This window comes from Macaca nemestrina, chromosome 1 (assembly GCF_043159975.1).
Source record: "Macaca nemestrina isolate mMacNem1 chromosome 1, mMacNem.hap1, whole genome shotgun sequence".
In the NCBI taxonomy this organism is placed as follows: Eukaryota; Metazoa; Chordata; class Mammalia; order Primates; family Cercopithecidae; genus Macaca; species Macaca nemestrina.
In genome coordinates, this window is record NC_092125.1 from 180,464,894 (window position 1) to 180,482,909 (window position 18,016).

An 18,016-nucleotide genomic window follows, 5' to 3' on the forward strand; every position below is an offset into this window, starting at 1 on the left:
TGGCTCCTGGGGTCTCAGCCTCCCTTTCTGAAAAATGAAGGTGGAAACCCTGGGGTCTTTGGGACGATTCCCTATGATTAGCATAGGTAAGGCAGCCAGCACAGGCCTGGCCCACAGCACATGCACTCACTCACCTCAGTTTCTTTATCTGTAAAATGGTGATATTGATAGTACTTATTTCTTGGGATTGGTGTTAGGATTAAATATGCCAGTACATGTAACTTTCTTCTAGAATGGCACCTGGGGCACAGCAAATGCTTAATTAATGTAGAGGATAACTGATGTCTTACTGTCTTGTTTTCGATTCTTTCTGGAAGGAAGCGGGGTAAAGATCAAACCAAGCAAGCGAATGTTCCTCTTGTTCCTCCCAGTACCTGGTCCACTCAACTGTTTAAAAGGAACGCTTGGCTTTGAGGGCTGAACTCCCAGACCACGTGGTCTGCTCTAATTTCCCAGGCCCTAATCTGCTCCCAGCTCCTAATGATGCAGCTGGTAATAGGATTGTGGCTTCCCTCTAGGGCGGCCACACAGGCCTGGCCGTGGGGCTGGCGACTGGTGTTAAGCAACTCTGACCACCTGCCTACTGAGGGGCTAGAGCCCTCAGCCCAGACCCTGTGCCCCCGGCCGGCCTCTTGTGCATGGAATGGTGCTGTGCCCCTTGCCAGCAGGCCAGGCTTGCCATGGTGCTGCATGCCATCTTGGCGCGGGGGAGGGACGTGTGCAGGCGGAATGGACTACTCATCCTGTCTGTGCTGTCTGTCATTGTGGGCTGCCTCCTCGGCTTCTTCCTGAGGACCCGGCACCTCTCACCACAGGTCAGCCACCCGGAGCATCTCGGGGTCCCCGTCCAGGAGGGGTGTGTGGGCCTGAGGGATCTGGGGTCACATTCTCATGTCACAGCTCCCTGGTGCCATGACAGTGTGTGAGTCCCTTTGCTCCTCTGGGTCCTGGTTTTCTCATCGGTAACATGGGTGTGATAAACACTTTGCAGGACTAGAGGGAGGAACCAGTCACGTGGCTGGGGAGTGATTACAAACCTAGCACCACCAGGTGAGAAGAGGCAAGGGTGCCTCACGACGACAAACACAGGGCCAAGAGTTGTGGCGGGGAAAGAGGGGGGTCTTGTGTGAGTTCAAACAGGCACCAGAGAACACCTAAAGGCTGCTCAAATGACAAGAGATCCAGGAAGGGCGCTCTAGGCAGAGGTGACAGCAGGTGCCAGGTGCAGGGGCCGGAGCACAGAGGCCAGCTGGCCCATAAGTCCCATTGCCATGCGTGGGCTTGCAACAACCATGAGATGCTTTTGGGCAGAAGAGCGACAGGCCAGTTGGAGCTTGGGAGACCCCTCAGGTGCTGAGTGGAGAGGGGATGGTATCAAGGCAGGCAGGGGGCCAAGTAAGGGGCAGCTTGAGGGAGACCTGGTAGTGCAGATAAAAGGAATAGACGTGAGAACTGTTTTCAAAAGGAGAAGCTTCAGGATGTGGGGGCTGATGGGATGTGGGCTGGGGGACAGGAAGGAGAGCCAGGTCCCAGGTTTCCAGCCTGTGTAACTGCCATGGGGAAGCTGCTTTGCCTGGGAAAGAGCCCCTTTCCCTGTCAGCCCCCATCTCTTACAGAAGAGGGAGGGACATTCCCATGGTGTTAAAGAAAAAATCCTCTGCCACTTGTGAAACTGGTAAGGAAGGTTGTATGCAGGACTATTGTGGTGGGGGTAGGTGTCAAGACCTCCTGGGGAGAGAGATGGGACCCAACCACAAAGACAACAAAGCCGGCTGGAGATTTACAGCCAGTGAACAGAGGGAGGGGGTCGGGGACAGCAAATGGCTGCAGGAGACATCAGGGTAGGGGGATTCTTGCTGAAGGCAGGCCAGGGTGACCAGACATTGATCTGGGATGGGGAATCTGATCCAGTATCAGGATGCTGAAGGGTGAAGGATCCTCACTAAACTGACTCGGCAGGACTTTTGCTACAGTTGGACTATGCAGGCCAAAGACAAGGCCCAAGGACAAAGCCCAGTGGAAAAGAGGGCTCAGAGGAGACTATCTAAAGTGTGGTCAAGGAGAGCCTTTGTCAATGGGCTCCTGGAAGAGTCCCTATTCCCAGAAAGTCCTCTTCCCTGCTCACTAAGGTCTAACGCTGTCTCTACAACTGGCGTCAGGCATGAGACTTTGTCTTCCGTTAAAAGGAAAACACTCACTCCTGGAGAACTGAGCCACGACTATGGTGACCCTGTTAAGCCTCGAGCAGTTATTTAGAAAGAGGTGTGGACTCTGGAGGCAGAGAAACCCTGAACTTTGACTCTGCTAGCAAATGGCTGGGCAATATCCTCTCTCCTCCCTGGGCCTCAGTTTCCTTATCTGTAAAATGGGATATGGGGCAGTATATGTCTACTGGAATTGTTATGAGGAATAAACCAAGGATTCATTAGTGCCCAGCATACAGTAGGTGCTTACTACATGTTACTCCCCCTCTCTCCCTTATCTACCTGTTTAAGTCCTGTCTACATCAGGAACCATCTCATCTCCCATAGCTGATGAAAAGTAACTGTAACCCCACTGCTGGCCACCTGGCTTCAGAGCTGGCTATGTGGGTGTCTCTTTCTCCCACCAAGCTGCACACTGCTGAACAACATATGGGTTTGTTTGTTTGTTTTTAACCAAAACCTGAGCCTAGCCCTGTGTCAGGCACAGAGAGAACGCTCAACTATTTGCTGCATTAAACTGGCAATGGAACAAAAAATCTGCAATCTGTTCTCTTTAATTTTCCTCAGCAACAAAAATATATCTCCTGCAGGAAGATTATTTTGTGAAAACAAATTGGAATGCCTATTATTAAAAGCCAAACTCATCTGGGGCCTCCTTTGCCAAAGCTGCCTTTCCCATCTGTTTGGAAATGCAAATGTATTCCGGTCTGGATTAACCTGCCAGATAAATTGAAGGAAGGATGTAGAGGCTTAGAACAATTATTTGGCAGGAACTGGCTTTCTCAGCATCTTACTTTGAAATCTGGGATTTCTCTGTTTGATCTCTTTGCCTGTGACTCAGAAACTAAACCCTTCTTGTTTTGTAAGCTTATGCAACAGGCAAAAATCATAAACAATTTGGAAAATGGTAGAATGTTCTATTTGTGAAAAGAATTTACAAAATCACAGGATTTTGTCTTGGGATATGAGTATCTCATTTAAAAATACTGAGCATTTTGAGACTTCAATTAAACCATGGTAAATTACAGTTGTATCCATTTTTTTCCCTCCTTCCTAGAATTCCACTAACATTTTAGTAATGGGATTTTTAAAAGATAAAACCACCAAGAATAAAGGGAATATAAAAGGAGACAGTTGAGAAAAGAAATCGAGAGGCTACAACAAATTAGACAATACGGAGGTGGGTGGAGCTTATGACCTTGTTCACAGAAAGCTGGAATCTTAGTCAGTCTATGGAAGTCGATACCAAGCCAGTTTGCCTTGTAGACTCCAGAACATAAAAGAGCAAGATGCTGCACTAGGCAGGGTGAGGCTGGGGTTGAAAGCCCGGGCATGGTTTGGAATTTTGTAACCAGAGCAGTTAGACCCCTAGGGACCTTCCAGTTCAGTTGGGGAACTCATCCACCCATCTCCACCCCACTGCCTGCCCCGAAGAACCAGAGAAGCTGGACTTGGGGGTATTGGGCCACCCCTGTGTGTGTTGGGGAGAGGGCCATGCTGAGGTACCTACTTCAAACTAATTAGCAGACATTTTCATCTGAATGGGGTCCCCAGCACAGTTTCAGATCGCTGTCAGCTGAGCTTAGGCACCATGTCATTCCTCAGGCAAAGGCAGGAAGAGACTTCTCTCACTGAAGCCTCAGAGAAAAGATCTCTAAATTCTGCTATAAAGGAGACTCCTCTACCATCCCACACAGCCCCAGTGAAAAAGCCAGATCAGCACCTGTCGCCCTGCCCTGACGGCCGTCAGTTGACAAGCCCCACTCATATACGCAGAAGTTCAGCGCTTCAAACTTACATATGAGCTGAAAGCCACGCCACCAGCAACGTGAGGAGACTGCTAACGTGAAACAGAGTAAACGAAGAGAAAAGGGGGTCTCTAATGAGAAAAACAAAGAGAAAAGGGGGTCTCTAATGAAGCAGAGACAAGGCGGGGAGGAGAAGGAAGCTTTGTAAATCTCCTCTGAAGCTTTCCGCAGTGAAGATATAGTTACCGTACAACAGAGGGGATGCAAAAAGAAGGAACAATCAGAGAACAAAAAAGAATCTGGGGAAATTAAAAATAGAAGAACTAAGATAAAAATGTGAGTAGCTGCCCAATACACAGAAAGGATAAATACTCAAAGTGTTGGAGACCCTGAATACCCTGATTTGAACATTACACAGTGTATGTAACAATATACCAACTGTACCCCATAAATATGTAAAAATATTATATATTAATAGAAAAACTTTGGCTAGACCTGGTGGCTCACACCTGTAATCCTAGCACTTTGGGAGGCCAAGGCGGGTGGATTGCCTGAGCCCAGGAGTTCAAGACCAGCCTGGGAAACATGGCGTGAGACCCCCATCTCCAAAAAAAAACCCATTAATGTCAATAACTGGGATAAAGTTGTAGAAATCTCCCAGAAACTAGAACAAAAAGAAATGAAAATAGAAAAGAAAACATAAGAAAATTAGAATGTTCAATGTCCGGCTACCTAATGACACTTTTAGAGAGAGAGCTAACAGAAGAAAAATAGAGGAGAAACAGTTTGCAGAGAATCTAAGCAGTTTCTCAGAAGTGAAAGGTAAGCATAGCACTGTCAATTTTGTTTAAAAAAGAAAGAAAACCCCATACTATGGCCCATCACCATGAAATTACCAAAAAGTGGAGATAAACAGATGATCTTTGGATGGTTCTGGTGGAATAAAACCAACATCATTTAAGGAACAGGAAATCAGAATAGCTTTGAACACCTTAAGCAAACTGGAAGCTGGAAAACAAACGAGAAACATCTTCCAAACCTGAGGGGAAATTATTTCCAACGAAGTATCTCACATATGCTATTATCAGAGGTAAAGGTAGAATAAAGGCATTTTTACTCATGTAAGGACTCAGAAAAGTTTATCTCCCATCCACTATTACTCAGAAAGCTACCAAAGGAGATGTTTCAGCAAAACAAGGAAGTAAACCAAGAAGACAAGGGATCCCAGAAACAGGGGGCCCTCTAAAGGATAAGTCCCAGAATGACAATCAAGAAGGGAACCATGACAAGCACTGGGCCTAGAGAGCAGTCAGTCCAAACTGGAGCAGGAAGGTGGAGAGCTCACGGACCAAGGTCCCAGGCAGGATAAAAGAGAGAGCAGAAAATACTATCTGCTTGAGAGAGCAGAAAATACTATCGTTAGGTAGTTTAGTAGACATGTTAAAATGTTTGGAAGAAATTAGTGGGTGATTCACAGAAAGCAAGACAAATAAAAATCACTCAATTAACTGTAGGCTACAAGCAAGGAGGCATGGTTGTAGTACATTACTTGGCTCAACGGTAAGCACTATTTGACGATCAAAACATTGTAAATCTTGACTATTGATTTACCTAAAAATTAATATAAATATAATGGTGAAATAGGTGGAGAGAAAGGGAGTAAGAACTAAGTTTTCATCACTCATGGCAGGGAAGTTGATAGATGTCAAAATGATGAATCAAGAAATAGCATTATGACCATATTATCTAGAAATACTGATACTATGGGAAACAGCTAGAAGAATTGAGCATGTTCACTACTGGTAAGTTGTGAGATAGGGATAGAGAGAGATAAGGAAAAAGCTGTCTTTTTATCAGTAGAGCACTGTTTTATTTATTTATTTATTTATTTTTATTTTTATTTTTTTAAGATAGAGTGTCCCTCTGTCGCCCAGGCTGGAGTGCAGTGGCGCGATCTCAGCTCACTGCAACCCCTGCCTCCCGGGTTCAAGCGAATCTTGTGCCTCAGCCTCCTGAGTAGCTGGGACTACAGACACACACCACCATGCCCAACTAATTTTTGTATTTTTAGTAGAGATGGGGTTTTGCCATGTTGGCTGGGCTGGTCTCAAACTCTTAACCTCAAGTGATCCACCTACCTTGGCGTCTCAAAGTGCTGGGATTACAGGCATGAGCCACCAAGCCTGACTATTAGAGCACTTTTAACGTAAAGAATACATGCGGGTGCCAGGCGCAGTGGCTCACGCCTATAATCCCAGCACTTTGGGAGGCTGAGCTGGGAGGACTGCTTGAGTCCAGGAGTTTGAGACCAGTCTCGGCAACGTAGTGAGACCCTATCTCTACAAAGAATACAAAAATTAGCTGGGCTTGGTGGCACACATCTGTGGTCTCAGCTACTCGGGGGCCTGAGGTGTGAAGATTGCTTGAGCCCAGGAGGTGGAGGTTGCAGTGAGCCAAGATCGCACCACTGCACTCCTGCCTGGGTGACAGAACGAGGCCCTGTGTCAAAATATAAAAGAAAAAAAAATATATATATATGTGGACTAAAGTTAATTAAAAATATATCGTTGGCAGGGTGTGTGGCTCACGCCTGTAATCCTAGCACTTTGGGAGGCTGAGGAGGGCGGATCACAAGGTCAGGAGATTGAGACCATCCTGGTCAACATGGTGAAACCCCGTCTCTACTAAAATACAAAAAATTAGCCGGGCATGGTGGCACATGTAGTCCCAGCTACTTGGGAGGCTGAGGCAGGGGAATTGCTTGAACCTGGGAGGCAGAGGTTGCAGTGAGCCAAGATGGCACCACTGCACTGCACTCCAGCCTGGCAACAGAGCAAGACTCTGTCTTAAAATATATATATGTATGTATATATATATATATATATATATAGAGAGAGAGAGAGAGAGAGAGAGAGTCATGATGGGTATATTTCTTTAAAAAGCAGATTTTCTGGTGCATTGGAAATGGTAGCAGTACAGGACTAGGAGGCCTGATTCCTGGTCCTGTGCTGCGGTTAACATTGGGTGGGCCCGTCACCTCCCTTTTGCGGTTCAGCTTCCTCATCTATCACATGAGTGGGCTGGGCTAGAAGATCTCAAGAGTCCCCTCACAGCACCAACATTCGATGATTTGGAGGTTTTTAAAGCATCAGATCATTAACCAAGTATGTTTGGCTTTGGTTAAAAAAAAAAAAAAGTTGCAAGTACAACAATTTAACTTGGATGATGTTTGAAAGTCCATTTGCCTGCCTCACCCACAACCTCACCCTCTGAAGAAAGTGGCCCCACGCCAGAGTTGCCAGAGTAGCAAAACTGAATTAAGTTAAAAAATTTTTTAAAAACAGCACACCCAGATAAACTGGAGTTTCAGATAAACAGCAATTTTTTTTTTTTTTTTTTAAGTATAAGAATGAATTACATGTTGTTATCTGAAAGTCAGATTCAACTGGGCTTAGCAGCCCTTCTGCTTCAGGTATCAGGTCCTGGTCACGTGACTGTTACTTGGGCGACAGCTTATTGGGCAAGGAATTGGCTCCTTAGTCAAAGATCCGTGGACAGGCTGGAGCCAGCGGCCTAGGAAGGAGTCAGGCCTAAGAACTCTGCTAAAGGGGGCTGTTTCTACTGCATGGTGTCGCACCCGTTCAATCTGATCCTCTCTCTCAGCATTTTCGGGGAGAAGCGCTAGAGAATGGACCCAAAACAGATGGAGAAACTGACTTGCAAGAAGGCCATGGTCTGCTTAGGAGTGGGTCTCCTCACCAGCTAGGCTGGGGATTTCTCGGGGCAGGAACCCTGCCTAGTTCATGTTGGGGTGCTCACCATGATGCCTGGTGTGATGCAGGTTGAATGAACGCGTGAGCAGTACTCGGCTCTGTCCTCTCATCACTTGCCATCTGCTACACGAGAGAGATTTTATTCCATGGCTAGGCCAGATGCGTGGTGCAGATGGGAGGAGAGCTGTTATTCACAGGATTATCGAACATTTACTGTCATCCAGGCGCTGTGCTAAGTGCTTGCATGCATTCTCCCGTTTAAGTCCCCCAATGACCCAGTGAGGCAGAGTAGTCCCCCCTTATCCACTGTTTCACTTTCTATGATTTCAGTTACCAGTGGTCTGAAAACGGGTGAGAACAGTACTGTAAGCAATTTTAAGAGAGACCACATTCACATAACTTTTATTACAGTATCTTCTAATCGCTCCATTTGATTATTAGTTACTGTTAATCTCTTACTGTGTCTAATTTATGAATTACATTTTATCGTAGGTATGTACCTATAGGCAAAAAAACATCCATAGGTTCAGTCTCTGTGGTTTCAGGCATCCACTGGCAGTCTCGGAACACGTCCCCTGAGAATAAGTAGGGACTACTGTAGTTATTACCCTCATGTTATAGACGAGAAAAACACAAAAACTCAGAGTGGTCACAGAAGATGCTTAAGGCCACACAGCTTGTGGTGGATTGGTGGGGGGGGGGGGTGTTTACCAGGATTGGAACCCAGTTCTGTGGCTCCAAAGCCATTTCTTTCTCCATGGACTCTGCTGCCATGTGCTAGACAGGGGAGTCAGACGGGATAGTGCTTCAAAGACTGTGAAGAATGGAACCACTGTGCAGTCTACATCTCTTGCTATAACCCCAGTTCTTACTGTGTTTTCAGGAAATTAGTTATTTCCAGTTCCCTGGAGAGCTCCTGATGAGGATGCTGAAGATGATGATCCTTCCACTGGTGGTCTCCAGGTGAGAGCGGAGTTTCGGCCAGGCGGTCTGGAACCAGGAGGGGAGAGGATAGCTTCTGTTGCTGCCCTGCTCCTGCTGTGGGTGGCTGAACAGCAACCACAGGCCGTGGGAGGAGTGTGACTTCAGAGCCTTTATGGGTGGTGCTGTGGGCTGCTGGCTTCTGAGTCATTTAGTGGCCCCAGTTGTTGGTTCCATCCAGTAGAATTTTTCGTGGGCAGAACAGGTGATTTGGAGTCAAAGGACATGACGTGACTCCAAGATAACTCAAGGCCAGGGAATTGAGGGATGACTTCCCAGAGGAGGGGCTGTTCATGGTGACGCAGCAAGGCCTGGAGAAAACAGAACTAACTCTGATGATATTCCAGTGATCATATCCTGGCTCGGCTGTGTAACTTTGGACACATTATCTCACCTCTCTACGCCTCAGTTTCCTCATCTGTAAAATGGGAACAACAACACCTACTTTGAAGGGTTTTCATGAAGACTATGTGCTTGTGTATCTGAGCACTCAGGAGGTTGGGACTTGGGACAAGAGAGGGACAGTGGGAGATGAATTTGGAGGGTGAGCTCTTCCCCAGTCATGAAAGACCTTGAACACCAGGCTGAAGAATTCAGACCTCACCCAGTAGGGTGCGGGCCACAGAAATCATAGGAGATCACTTGGTCCCTTTCACTGATGTGCTAGGGTGACCTTGAGCAACCCTATCCCTGTCCAGGCTTTGAGTTTTCCAGATGTATAACGAGTGGCTGCTCCAGTTGGTGTCTAAGAACCTTTGTTCTGAGGCCATGAGAAATCTTCATCTTCCAGGACTCCTCTGCAGACAGGAAAGAGGATGAGCCTCTGCATGGGCTCTGCCTCCCGGCCTCCCTGCTGCTGAGCAGTGAGCCAGCTCCTCAGCCCTCTCCCCTTTGTGAAGTGGAGATAATCCCCAGGCCAAGGGCGCTTTATATTTTCTGCACAGAGGCCTTTGCAAGCAGCATTTAAATCTCTCAGGACTCAGCCTTCAAGGCTCTGCTGAAATGCTACCTCCCTCAGGAAGCCTTCCCTGATTCCTCAACTCACTCTAGTGACTGTCTCCTCTTGCTACATCTTTGGAGTCATTCACTGAGCCAGTGCATCTGTCAGGGTCAGCAGTCCTGTATGTTGCTGAATCTGTACGACACGTCCGGTTCCTCCACATGGCCTCTCCACAGCCACGGGTGCAGCTGATTACTCTTGCCCTCATGAAATGCCCTTCCCTGTGGACTCACACTCTCCTAACTTTTTGCCTGCTTTCTGCCCATCCATCCTGGCCTCTCTCCTTCTACTCAATCTCCAAATGTTCAGTTTCTCCAGCCTTTTCTCATCTAATTTCATAGCTTTAATGTACCACCTACAAGCCCAATGCCCCCAGATGGAGATCTTCCCAGACCTCTCCTCTGAGCTCCACGCTTCATTAGCCAACTGCCTATTTGACATCTCCACTTGGATGTTTCACAAACATTTCAAGTTTTGTTTTGTTTGAGACAGGATCTTGCTCTGTCGCCCAGGCTAGAGTGCAGTGACACAATCTCAGCTTACTGCAGCCTTGGTTTCCTGGGTTCAAGTGATCCTCCCACCTCAGCCCCCCAAGTAACTGGGACCACAGGCGCGCATCACCACACCTGGTGACTTTTTTGTATTTTTTGTAGAGGCTGGGCCTCACCATGTTGCCCAGGCTAGTCTCAAACTCCTGAGCTCCAGCAATCCACCTGCCTCAGCCTCCCAAAGTGCTGGGATTATAGGCATGAGCCACCGTGCCCAGCCACACTTCAAGTTTAATGTCACCAACTTGAAGTTTTACCCAGCAAACTGCCTCCTTTTCCTGTTTTCTTCTTGTCCGCAAATGGCAGCTCCATCACCCAGGTCTTCCATCAGGCCTGTCATTGGCTATCCCCTTTCTCTCAACCCCACAGCCCCATCTGCAGCTCTAGCGGATTCTGCCTACTCAGTCGAAAAATGGAGCTTCCTTCCCACCCTACAGGCCAAGGCACTCTCTTCTCACATCCGGACTCCACTGTCACCTCACTGGTCTCCTCGCCTCACTTCTTGTCCCCTCCCATCCATTCCACCCAGTGGCTAGAAGGATCTCGAGAAAAGTAGATTGGGCCGTGCCCCTCATTTACCTTCAACGGCTTCCATGACATGTAGACTCAATCTGCAGACCATTAACCTGGTCTAGGAGGCCCTGCGTGATCTGCCCTGCCCATCCCCACCTCATTCCGTGTCACACACTCCAGTCCCCACCAGCCTCGAGTTCCCTAAGCAGACCAAGCCCTTACCACCTCAGGGCCCCCACACATGCTGTTCCTTCCTCTGGAACACGCTTCCCCAACATCTTATACCTCTTCTTCCTCCTCTTTTTTTCCATCTCAACTTGCACATCATCTTCTTAGGAAGGCTGTCCCCACTATCCCCTTCACGCCACCCTGGCTCTCCCTCACTGTACCCTGTTCCTGTATCATATATTGTCATTCTACATGCATTCACTTGTTGATTAGTTTCTTTATCTCCCATTGGGCTGTCAGCTTTGCAAAGTTAACGAGGCTACTCTGCCTAGATTTAACTCTGTGTTGTCAGCACCTAGCCAAGTGCCAGGCACATAGTAGGTGCTTATTAATACTGATCAAGTGAATTAATGAATGGATCCAGCAATCATGCATTGTGCTTTCTGGACACTTGGCCCTGTGCTGGGTGCTACAGACACAGAGATGATGGAGAGATTGTCTGTCTCTGGAGAGACTATCTTATGGTGTTCACAGACTGCTGGGAAGACTGACAGGAACATAGACAATCACTGAACAGCTAAATAAGTACACTGGTAGAGGAAGCTAGGACCCTTGGCAGCAGCTCTGTCTGCCCTTTCCTGCTGACTGTCCTAACTGCCTGGGCGTTGCCTCTCTCTCAGAACAGAAGCACCTTAGAGGCCGTTGTGTGGACCCTGGAATCACACAGCCTGGCCTTGCTATGTATTACCTGTGTGGCCTTGGACAAGGCACTCAAAACAAAACACAAAAATCCTGTTCAGAAGTCAGAGGCCTGGGTCCTCAACCTGCCTCCTCCACAAGCGATCATGCGATCTGAGGTGAGGCCCCAACCCTGGGCTTCTTTACCCAGCAACAAAGGCCCGTCCAGCTCTCCACTTTCTGGCTCTCAAATGCCTGGTCTCCCTCCACCAGACTCAGTGTTCTCTTGGCTGGAAATGCATGTGGTATTAAGTTGAGAAAAGCCAGGACGTGTTCATACATTTCATTTGTTTGTTATAGAGTTTGGACTGGTGCAGAGCAACCGTGTCACTGAGAAATGGAACTGCTTTAACATTTTCCTATGAAGGGAGAATTAAACCTTCATGGGGGAAATATGACGCATTTCTGAGCCCTAAAACCCCTCATTCCTGAACTCTCTCTCCTTTGGCCTCAAACTGGCCTATTATCCATGCTGGCCAGGAGTCCATCCACACTGTCCCCTGAGCTCTTGCTCTTGGCCAGCCCAGGGCTGGGTGTCCCTGCCTTTGAGGAACAGCCACTCTTGTGTGAGGTTGTTACTCAGCGCAGGGCAAAATCACCAGAGCCGCTTTGAAAAATTCAGATGTCAGGCCTGACCCTGAGCTGACTGAACCAGAACCCCAAAGGGTCCAAGCAGAGGTTTGCTTTCAGAGCTCCAAAAGTGTTCTGAGGATTTTAAACCTCCTGATTGTCCTGGGGTCAGACCTTCTGGCTCCACATCTTCGGAGCCCAGCAGAAGGCTGTGGTACTCCCATCCCCAGGGGCTCCACGCGGTGACCCAGGAAGGCAAGGTTTTCTGCAGTGTGACCTGGCTACAGGGCAGTGGCGGGAGGGCAGGGGTTACATTTGGGCTCACCAGCTTCCAGTTCTAACCACCTGCAGGTCTGGGCCTCAAAGCCTGGCTCCCATGACATCTGTTCCCACCTTCTCTCCAGGACAAACAACCACCCTTTCCCCACACCAAGCCCTGGAACGAGGCTGGTCACCCATTAGTCCCGCAGCATGCCACAGGGGTCTGTCTCCACACTCCTGTTCCTGCCCAGCCCCTGCCATGCACACCCTCCTTTCATTTAAAGTCTCACTCTGTATTCAAGACCTGTCTCAAGGTTCTGTGTGGGAAGTCCTTTCACCTCCCCGCTGGTTGGTAAAATAGATGATGACCTGTCTCCAATGCTGACGCTGTGTGTGACCTACATGAGCTGAGTGTCGTTAGCTCAGTGACCTCGCGGTCGCAGCTGGCATGCCACACAATGGGGGACAGGCATTTTTTAGTCCACTAGTGACGTCTATGTGAGCAAACAAACTAGCATCCCTATGTGGGAGAGGCACTCATCTCACTGAACAAGAAGTGCCCCTGTTGAGGGGTCAGGCCGGTGGCGTGGCCTGCTCTGTGGGCAGGGTCGTGTGCATCTTTGTTTTTGTCTGAGATCCCAGGAGGGGATCAGGTCATTGACTCCTCTGTCTTTCACACTGACCTCTGCCAGGTACTCAGCGTGACAGATTCGTTCAGAGGCTGGAGAGCTAAACAACAAGCAAAGGGAGGTGGTGAGGTGTAAAGAAGTGTGGGTGACTGCAAGGGTGGACGTGAGGGCTGAAAGGCCCCTGGGCTGCGATGGAGGGGTCATAGACACACCTTGCTCTGGAGAAGGGAGGCCCAGTGGGAGGGCAATGGGGCCAGGAGGGTTGGAGCCAAGTTCAGTCACTCTTCCCATAATCTGGCATCTTCCAGCTGTGGGCTCCTTTTTTCTAGAATTTCTCCGGCCCAGCCTCTGGCCCAAGTCCCTCCTCAGACAGGTGGGCTTCAGTCCAGCTGAGTGCAGCCCACGCTTGACCAGTGGTGGCTTCATCTGTCACAATGTGGCAGGGGAGCAGGCAGCATGGGCGAGGGTGGCTGAAATCTGCAAAGGCTACAGGGCAGGAACAGGGCTTTGGAGTCACTCTCTAGACGTGCAGACGTAAACAAGCCTTTTAGCATCTGAGCCTCAGTGTCCTTATCTATAAAGTGGGAATAATACCTCCCTCACAGGGTTATTATGAAAAGTAAATAAGAGAATGTACGTGAAGACCCAGCATGGCTCCTGGTACATTATGGATGTCCCATGTTTTTCTTTCTTCTTTTTCCTTTTCTTTTTCTTTTTCTTTTTCTTTTTTTTTTTTTTTTTGAGACAGAGTCTCACTGTGTTGCCTAGGCTGGAGTGCAGTGGTGTGATCTCAGCTCACTGCAGTCTCCGCCTCCCAGGTTCAAGCAATTCTCCTGCCTCAGCCGCCCAAGTAGCTGGGATTACAGGCGCGCACCACCACGACTGGCAAATTTTTGATTTCTTAGTAGAGACGGGGTTTCACCACGTTGGCCAGGCTGGTCTCAAACTCCTGACCTCAGGTGATCCACCCACCTCGGCCTCCCAAAGTGCTAGGATTACATACATGAGCCACCATGCCTGGCAGATGTCCCATGTTTTTATAACTTATTAAAGCATCACCAGGCTCCTCAGATGTGTCATGAATGCTCCCCCAGCCCGTGGCCACCTCTGTCCCTGCTCTCAGCAGGAAGCCCCTTGGATGGCCTCTTCCATCTTCATGGTTCTAATTAGCAGCGGCAGCTCACCTGTCCCCTGACCTGGAAAGCCACCCTTGACTGAAGCACACCCAGGTGCTCCCTCAACACCAGTACAGACCGTGCAGCATGCCCTGCTTCACTGGAGTCGTGCATACCTGCATACCCACAGGGCCTCCATGGGGGCACTGGCCAGGTCCCGCGCCTCTCCATGATGCACTCACCTGGCACCCAGAGCCATTTCTTGTGCCATGGCAGTCAAAGCCTCCTTCTCTGTCATGAATTCCTATTCTTTTTCTTTTTTTTTTTTTTAAATTGAGACAGGGTCTCACTCTGTCCTCAGGCTGAAGTGCAGTGGCATGACCACGGCTCACTGTAACTTTGAACTCCTGGCCTCAATCCATCCTCCCAACTTAGCCTCCCAAGGAGCTAGGACTACAGGCACACGCCACCATGCCCAGCTAATTTTTTTAAATTTTGGGTAGAGATGGGGATCTCACTATGTTGCCAAGGCTGGTCTCGAATTCCTGGGCTCGAGGAATCCTCCTGCCTTGGCCTTTCAAAGTGCTGGGATTACAGGCGTGAGCCACCGCACCTGGCCCAATTCCTATTCTTACTGCCTCTTGCTTTTCTCTGCCCTTCACTCCTACAACCAAGCAGCCTTCATCAACTTCCCATTCACATGAGCATTCCTTGCTCCAAGTAGTACCTTCAGCTGTCTCCTGGTCCTCTGTGTGTATATCTGTGTATTTGTTACCATTGCTGTGTAACAAATTATCACAAACTTAGTGACATAAACATACTTCATGGTTGCCTCAGTCCCTAGGTCAGCAGTCTGGGCAGGCTTGGCTGAGTCCTTAACTCAGAGTCTCAGGCTGCAATCGAGGTGTCCTCTGGCTCTGTTCTCATCCGGAGGCCCAACCAGGGAGAATCTGCCTCCGTGCTCCCTCAGGTATGGACAGAAGTGATTCCCCGTGGCTGCTGCCTGAGGGCCCAGCATTGACAGCTGTGCTGTGGAGCCACTCAGGTCCTAGAGGCTGCCTACAGCTCCCTGCCCAAGCCGTCTCCACAGGCGGCTCACAGCGTAGCACTATAGGTCATCGAGGCCAGCGGGAAGCCCTGTCCTCGCCAGTCTTCTGAGTCAAAGTCTTCTACCACATAACCACAGGGAGACATCCCACCACCTTGTCATGTTCTCATAGAAGTCACAGGCACTGCCACACTGCGGGAGGAGGATACACCAGGGCTCAGGTCGTCAGGGTCACCTGAGTGCGTGTCCACTTCCTTCTCTCTCCTGGATCCTTCCTTCTCTCTTCCTCTGTCCCCAGAGCAGCCGGATGTCTTTCGGAAGTCACTTCTGCTCACCTCTCTCCCTGGAGCCGGCTTGGGTTGGGTGGAGCCTCTGCTCAGCTTCTGTCCAAGTAGCTCATCAAGAAATTTCTTCTGAACAAGGACTGCTCCCTTACTGTAAAAGTAATTCTGAAGAATATAACTCTCTCCCTTTCATCTGATTTCTCATTGCCCCGTACAGGGCCTGCTACTGCCGGTGCCTGATCAATACATTTTCAATGAGTAAGAAGTGGCGGAGGGCAGCAGCAGCAGAGTTCAGGGAAAGCCTCACCACCAGCATTTGAATGGGCCCTGGAAGACAGTTAGGAGCTGACCTTTAAAGATGTTTTCATGTTTTAAAAAATTAGATAAAGCCCTGGCAACATAGTGAGACAGACCCCATCTCTACAAAAAAAAAAAAAAAAAAAAGCTTTTAAAATTAGCCAGGCATGATGGTGGGCACCTGTAGTCCTGGCTACTTGGGAGGCTGAGGTGGGAGGATTGCTTGAGCCCAGAAGGTTGAGGCTGCAGTGAGCCATGTTAATGCCATTGTACTCCAGTCTGGGCAGCAAAGCAAGACCTTGTCTCATAAAAAAAAAAATTAGATAAGCAAATTACAAACATTTTGGATAACAGAGAAGAAATCATCCTCTCCACATTGCTAATTCTGCCACTGTGATTTCTTCTCCATAAAGTTTGTTCTTATTCTTTCTGGTGAATTCACCAGATGCAGGGTGAGGTCCTTGGCTGATGGGATCAGAAGCCCAACTGTCTGGGCCCCAGAGCGGGTTGGGTCTGTCCCCCGGTGCTAATAAGGGGCAATCAAATATGACAAATACCCATTTATTCATTCCCAGAGATCAAGACACCTGCCAGCGAGGACAGTCATCTGCAGGGTCTGGCTAGAGGCTCTCTATGGGCTCACCATGCAGGGAACCCACTGGTTAAATCTGCTTGCTAGTGGGTCCATTTAATTATTTAATTGTATAACCCAGTGTAACTCCAGGTTTGCCATTTTCAGTTTATTTCAGCCCTCCCCACCACCCCCGCCTTATAGTGGAGTCCCATCATGTGTGCATTTAACTTAAGTGAATTCAATTACATGTGCTCTGAAAAAGGGAGAAAATCATTTAAACGAGACAGGAGACTCCTCCTTCCAAGGGCTCTGCCCCAGGTGAGGGCCACGAGAGAGGAGGGCCTGAATTGCCTCCACTGGCCTCAGTGCCCAAGAACCTGCCACACAGTGAGCACCTCCCTGAAGCCAGGGAGTTTCCAGGGCCTGCAGAGGGGCGGTGTTTTAGATCAGGCCTCTAAGTGTATGCGGACGGTCTCATCTGGTGTTTGCTTAAAGAAACAGCAACCCACTGCAAGGCTGGAAGGAAAACTGTCTTGAATGAATGTACACAAAACTATACCTCCTGGACTCTATGGGCAACTTAAGAGATTTCCAAGGGCAAAATTAATTATACTTGGTTTTTGCTTTATTGAAACTGAATACACTGAATATGGTCCTACTCCCCTGTACAAGCAGGAAGCCCAGTGTCTCCCTCTGGAGGCCTCCACTCCATGGCCACAGTCAGCTTATTTCATTCAGTGGAAGCTTCTGGTGTAAACAGAGCCGGAACATGGGGTCCTGCCACCAGCTCTGCTGCTCTGGTTCCCTCCACGTGGTGGCCCTGTGGAACGCAGGTCCTTCGTGGTCTGGTGGAAGTCTGCACACTGCCCCTTGCACGTGCACAACGCTGCTCAGGCCACAGATGCCTCCAGACCCCTAGGTCACCCCAAGTCACCCCAAAGTGCTCGATAATTGTTCCTAAAGCAGCCTCAGTCATGTCCTGAGATCAGTTCCCTGGGAGTTGAGCCCCAATTCCCATTTCCCTCCTACTGGGTTCATTTTGGGGGCCTTGAGTGCCAGGCCATCTCGGCTGGGGGACTCTAGCGAACCCTGGTGCTAACTTCAAATCACAGGGAACCAGGGCTCAGGTCTTAGTCTTTTTCCTCTCAGAAGGCCCTGATCCTCTGGTGCAAATGGGCACAGTTTTCCATAACTCTGCAGATGTCAAATTCTCAAGGAGGGGGTTTCCATCAAACCACAACAGCACCTCCCTTCCCCGGACAGTGCTGCCTTCTCATCCGACATTTGCTGCTCAAAGATTCTTTGCGAAACAAAATTGCCTGCAGGGGAACTTGCTCTGTCCACCCACGAACAGAGAAGCCTTGGACAAAAATTAGAAAATTCTGCCTCACATTACATTAGTATAGGAACGAATCGTCTAGACAGGACCTGCACTGGGGTTTGCCCATGTGCAGGTCCTGTCTTCCCATGGGTTTGCCCTCCTCAGCTCTCTTCCATGTGCTGCCACAGTTCACTAACGTCATGCCAACTACATCTTTATTTAGAAAAGTCAAGCCTTTAGGGCC

At 48.9% G+C, this 18,016-nt stretch overlaps 1 protein-coding gene across 3 annotated transcripts in view; it reads left to right on the forward strand.

Annotated features, from left to right (window-relative positions):
- The first annotated feature begins 558 nt into the window (after positions 1-558).
- LOC105495069 (solute carrier family 1 member 7) overlaps positions 559-18,016 on the forward strand; it is a 54,816-nt gene continuing 37,358 nt past the window's right edge. For all 3 annotated transcript variants that reach the window (XM_011764246.2, XM_011764247.2, XM_011764248.2), the window contains exons 1-2: positions 559-815; positions 8,609-8,688. In XM_011764246.2, the coding sequence (XP_011762548.2) occupies positions 639-815; positions 8,609-8,688 (257 nt within the window). In that variant the 5' untranslated portion in view covers positions 559-638. The remainder of the gene's footprint in view (positions 816-8,608; positions 8,689-18,016) is intronic.